The 6000-nt window shown below is 28.9% G+C and overlaps 1 protein-coding gene across 6 annotated transcripts in view; it reads left to right on the forward strand.

Moving 5' to 3' along the window:
• LOC105836755 (protein NDRG3) overlaps positions 1-5693 on the forward strand; it is a 33044-nt gene extending 27351 nt beyond the window's left edge. For 4 of the 6 annotated variants that reach the window (XM_012681018.3, XM_012681015.3, XM_012681019.3 and 1 more), the window contains 4 exons: positions 954-1223; positions 1593-1677; positions 4156-4200; positions 5204-5693. In XM_012681018.3, coding sequence (XP_012536472.1) covers positions 954-1223; positions 1593-1677; positions 4156-4200; positions 5204-5349 — 546 coding nt within the window. In that variant the 3' untranslated portion in view covers positions 5350-5693. Of the gene's footprint in view, positions 1-953; positions 1224-1592; positions 1678-4155; positions 4279-5203 lie in introns of all 6 variants that reach the window. The other 2 variants (XR_001139097.3, XM_012681017.3) reach the window with 2 other exon arrangements.
• The last annotated feature ends 307 nt before the right edge of the window (positions 5694-6000 follow it).

Genomic DNA, 6000 nt, shown 5'->3' on the forward strand with positions numbered 1-6000 from the left:
TAATATTAAATTAATTTAAAATAAAATTTTTTGATGATATTATTGGACGCAGCAATATTAATGAACAGAAATAAAATTTGCTTTGTTTTAAATATGTAATGTTATAAGCAAACTATTTCACAATATACATATTATATCTTCGTCACGCATATGTCGTTATAAAGAAAATAAATAAAAAATGATATATGACGTGATACATGAGATTAAAAGCTGATTGAAGATTAATCAAACAATATACAGGCTCACATATATGCACATAAATAGTGATATTTAAATCACATTATCAGATTTTCAACGTTATTTCGAAAAACAGGGAAATATAATTTAAACAAAACTGAATAGACGTCATCGCTATTTACTAATTTCATGTAGTCTGTTGCCTTTCCTTCCATTTTATTAATGATGAAGCTTGTCAGTTGTTTTTATCATCATCGTGAGCGAGGAAATTAAATTGTGAAACACGATGGTTCACCGATAGTTTGAAGCTGTTTGATATAATAGCAGAAATAAAAACATAGATTATTTTAATAACAATGTCGCGGGCAACTCTCATACATTTTTCGTATTAACAAACCAAATTTTCGTGTAATTTTTTACGATACTTTCATGAGATCAGTACAAAAAAGATAGTAATTTATATCAAATTAAAATAATTATAAGAAAACTATAACAACAATATTATATAAAGAAACTGTTCTTTTAGAAATAAATAAACTGATATTTACAGAAAATTTTGTTGCTTATGATACGAAAAATAATTATTTATAATAACATGTAAAAAGGAAAATTACACATTATGCATTAAAAGTTTGAAGAATTATATTTTATTGAATGTTTACTAATTATTCTGTGAACCTTAATTTAAAATTTTATAAACAAATAAATTCAAAAATATGAAATAATTTTGAATTTGCAATATATAACATATATTAAAATCGATATAATTTATACAGGGGACCGAAGAACGGAATCACGATCTGGTTCAAGTGTACAAGAACTATTTTGAGCGTCGCGTAAATCCAACGAATCTTGCATTATTTATCGACAGTTATGTTCGCCGCACGGATTTGAACATAACAAGAGAATTAGACCCAACACGCAAGAAGGAGGGATTGACGCTTAGTGTGCCAGTGATGAACATCACGGGTGCTTTAAGCCCTCATGTTGACGATACTGTAACGTTAAATGGACGTTTGGATCCGACAAACAGCTCCTGGATGAAAGTAAGTTTTTTCATTACTAATTTTTATGCAGTATGACTCAAAAAAGTTTAATAAAAATTTAAAGAAGTAATTTTTTTTTTTTAATATGAAACAACTTTCTAAATATAGTTTTAAAAATATTATATTATTTTTGCATTGTCAATGCATAATAAGTATTTAATATATGATATAATTATATAATTACAATTAGATTTATTGTCGAATAGAATAAATAAATATTTTTCATTAAATTCGGGGATAATATGTGTATGGAATCACAATCATAGAATTTATTAATTAATGAAATTTTCATAAGTTAGATCAAGCTTAATTTAAAATGTATCTTAAAACGTGATCAAAACTATTTCAGTAAACTATTGTATTTTTTAGATATCCGATTGTGGTATGGTATTAGAAGAACAACCGGGTAAAGTAAGCGAGGCATTTCGATTGTTTCTTCAGGGTGAAGGATACGGTAAGTAAGCGTTTCGTGAACCACATTTCAGAAATTAATCCATCATAATACGCAATCAACAATTTTCATTAATCTTTACTGGTAATAAGCAATTTGCGCACGCGTCGTCGAATTTCATAAGAAAATATCTCATGATCACTTGCAAACGGAAGTATAAGATGTCAGTAATTACTGCCAATTGTCTAAAATAATTATATCAGAATAATGCAAGATGTTTTCGTAGAAATAAACATAATAGAAAATATATTTTTTTGTAATTAATGACACATGCAATAAAAGCAACAGAAGGAAAGAACCTATGACCAATCTGTTCGTCACAGATAATTGTAAATAATATTACGTATGAGAAAAAGAAGAAACTTCCAAGACTTTGCAAGTGATCACATTTTTCGCGCGATTAAATGTCGAAATGGAGAAACAAGAAACTTTGATTGCGGTCATTTATGGCGTAAGTTCACTTTATCGACTGGTACACCGTGTTACTATTCAATAAAAATTTGGCCTATTGCAAATACTTTACATATTTAAATATATTTCGGATGAATGTGTGTTTTAGCCGACTATACTTCTTTTAATGATAGATATTGTACAAATAGATCAAATATACATCAAATATTGATTGCTCATTATATAAATATTATAATGTTTTATTTTATCCGAATTTAAACGAGAAAATGTTTGCAGATTAATCAAGTTGTTCCATCTTTGAAAATGTTAGAAAAAATTAATTCGTGCATGGTTTTTCTAAATAAATGTATATTAAATTGTAATTATACAATATAGTTGTTGTTATAAGTTAACATTTTAGAATTTTAAGACATTAAATTTTCTTTTTCGATAATATTGCACACGTATTTTATGTTATAAAACATCTTTCTATTAGTATGCTTATATATTTCTGAAAACAATAAAGAGAAACGTATGTTTACACATAATTTTTTTAATGATTAAGTAACTAATTCTTTTTATTATATTTATTTTAATTACATTTGGTATTATTTCATTCAGCTTTTTAATCACAAACTTCAATCACAAAACACTATGCTTTCTCACAAAACTGATACAAATTAAATATAATATGTAATTTAAGGTCTGATTATATAATTTCGTAATTAGTTCCGTGTCATATCTTTCGCTCTTTAGTTTAATCTCCTTTTTCATTTACTAATTAATACAAAATTATAATGATTGATATAGCGAATAACTGCGAATGACATTCAAACTATCGTGTTGAGTAATTTGTTATTTCTATCATCCTCATCGTCGTTAATTGTTGTTGCAATTATCGCTATTATACAAATGTTTCCATGTTGTACAAGTGGCGCAAAATACTTAGACGTACTTGAATTCGGGTGTAACAGGGTTAATAATGGATGTCTCCAATTATCACAATGCTAATTAAGTGTGTACTGTAATAAACTTGACGAATAAACTGCTTTATCTCTGTGTTAATTAATAGTAAAAGCTATACCCGATTACACCGTAGTTCAAATACGTATTCGAACATGTACCTCTATTCGTTAAAAAGCCACTGGCTCGACTGATAAATAAAAAGTGACTTGAAAAAAAAGTTGCATTGAATTCGTTTGTGAATTTTACCAATATACTAATATTTTGAGTTATGTTTGAGAAAAAAAGAAAAATGAGAAAATAAGAAAAAAGTATTATACATGTTCATCGACTTGCGCCTTTATTTCCCACGCGTCTCGGATCGATCGAGTGGTATGTATTATTACAACAATTTCAGCTAAACAGTAGCATAATTAGTTTCGGCTTCTTTGCTATTTTATTTTATTTTTAAAAAATACTTTTAAATGTGCTACGATCTTCGCTGAAAACAAAATGCTTGTAAATTAAGATATAGCATAGAAATAATTAGAGAACTAATAAGCATTTCTTTTGTCTGTTGTCTAGAAATGACTCAAATTTATATTCAGACGTTACAGTTTTTTTTTAAATATATATATATATATAATTATATATATATATATATATATATATATATATATATATATAATTAAATATATATATTATTATAAATAATGTGTGATTAAAAGTCGTTTAAAAAAGGAATAGAGAGAGTAAGAGAAGACTAGAAAAAAATATTTAAAATCATAGATGTTTACAAATTGAATTGCAAAAAAAACATTAATTTATTAGTCAAATTATACGTAAGTCGATAATTAAAATTATCAAATTTATTTGATAGCGACATGAATCTGAGCCAAAAGACAATAGACATTTTAAATTAATCTTTGTATATTCAAACAAACACCGTGTTGCAGCAATATTTTAAGCAAATCAATTGTTGCACTGTTATTTTGCTATATTCCACTCGTAATTATTAAAAACAATTGGTCTATCAGTGTTCCGCACAATAAATGCTTTAAAGATAGCAGTTGTGCGCGAATTCAGTGCGCTATGTAGTAATATTTCATTCATGATTTTTAAGAGGTATTCGTTTTTTATACATTTTAGTGGTGAGATCCCCGCGGAAGCCCGTGAAGCCGACAACACCCGAAGGTAATTGTAATTAGGAATTGAAGGCCGCAAGGAGAGTCAAGCGCGCAGTTGGTCAATTAGGCCACGTCTATATGTTAAGTAAGTCGGAATTCAAACTTTTTTCGGAAGGTATGAAAGATACTAACAAAAAATTATGTCCTGGACTACCCTGGACCACTCGGAGATTCTTGAAAAAAGACTAACTTAAATTAATAATTCTAATAATTCCTCTAACATCACATTAATCTTGTCTACGCTGGTAATGACAAGAATGATGAAAGTCTCTGTCGCCGTGTATCAAACTTTTTCGTATATATCAGTGTGAACATTACGTATTTTATTCCTACATTTATTTTGCATCTGTAACATTCTTTCTGTATTTATTTTATTATTATGAACTTTTATGACAAAAGTGCGACACTAAGGAATTTCAAAATGAACAAGAGCACAGCGAGTATTATTAAAGCCCGGTGAAATAATTTGAGATAAATTGGTCTTACCGATTGAGTTCTTCTGTTTTATAGTTCTCTGTAATCGATAGCAAGGTACTTCTGTTTGCGATATTAACAGAAATCGACCTGTTGCGCTACACTCTGATACAGGTGATCCAAATTTAAGTACTTATTTTACATAAATAGAAAGGGAATTGACTCATTTGCAACAGCACACACTCATGTTTGAGAGAATATATTTTTGTAAAATAATTTTTACAAAAAAAAAAGAGACTGAAAGACAAAGCAAAGCAATTTAACACCTGGGCATCATAGAATAGTGAACAGTCCTTGCCAGTACACAACGTCTCGCTATGCGCACACACAACAGTCCACTAACAATACACCTTTCTCCTTTTACTTTGCATGTGCGCTTTTTTTTATTTGTATCCTTCGTTCAACGATTATCTACATTTGCGTAACAAAATTCGAGCGAACGAACATAATTATATGCGCGTTACAGCCTCTTCAAGGCAAGGTAAAGGTAACAGAACAAAATCAAAGATATTACCTTTCGGTATTTTCGTTTACAGTGGCCCCGCTGTCGCCGTTAAAAATGGCCGATTTCAGACTGGCTTCCTTGGAAGGACTGAATCACGTTTGCAGCAAGAAGATCGACTGGCCTACTGCGACCATACACATCACAGAGAATCCGATATCGGAGGCAGTTGTCTGTTAAATGTTAATCACCGAATTCTAATGCCATCGTCGATTTTCGTTGGTGATCAAAGCGAGTATAATCGGACACTATAATTTAGGAAATTTTAAGGTTTCGTCGGGCAACGATCCTTCGCGGCACTAATCGATTTCTTTCCGAGGCTTTTTCATCAGCACCATATTTATTTTAATCGCGGTTTGCGCTAAATCGACCACACGCGTTCGTAATAAATGTTTAATTCTAAATGACTATCAGTTAAGAGCTTTAAAGATAGAATTTACTACGTAAAAGATATCTTTTACCGATATTATACTTGCTCGATATGCAATGTTGTTAGGAACACTATTAAAGATAAATGAAAGAGCAATGCTACTGCTGCGTTGGACATACAATACACTAAATTTTAGTTTTGTTTTTAAAATATTTAATGAATGGTGCAAAGCATTTTTTAAAGACATTGTTTTTTATTGTAAAAGTAAATTTTTTAATAGTTTTAAAATATATTTATCGTTATCGTTTAACATTTATGTATTTGAATGAAAAAAATATCTTTCTAAATTTCTCCTAGGAATATTTTAACATTGTTATTTAATTTCTTAATATCTAATAGTTTGATCTACAATTCTATATAAGAATATGTTAATATCAACAAAATTGTGATTATATCTTCAC

This window comes from Monomorium pharaonis, chromosome 2 (genome assembly GCF_013373865.1).
Source record: "Monomorium pharaonis isolate MP-MQ-018 chromosome 2, ASM1337386v2, whole genome shotgun sequence".
Classification (NCBI taxonomy): Eukaryota; Metazoa; Arthropoda; class Insecta; order Hymenoptera; family Formicidae; genus Monomorium; species Monomorium pharaonis.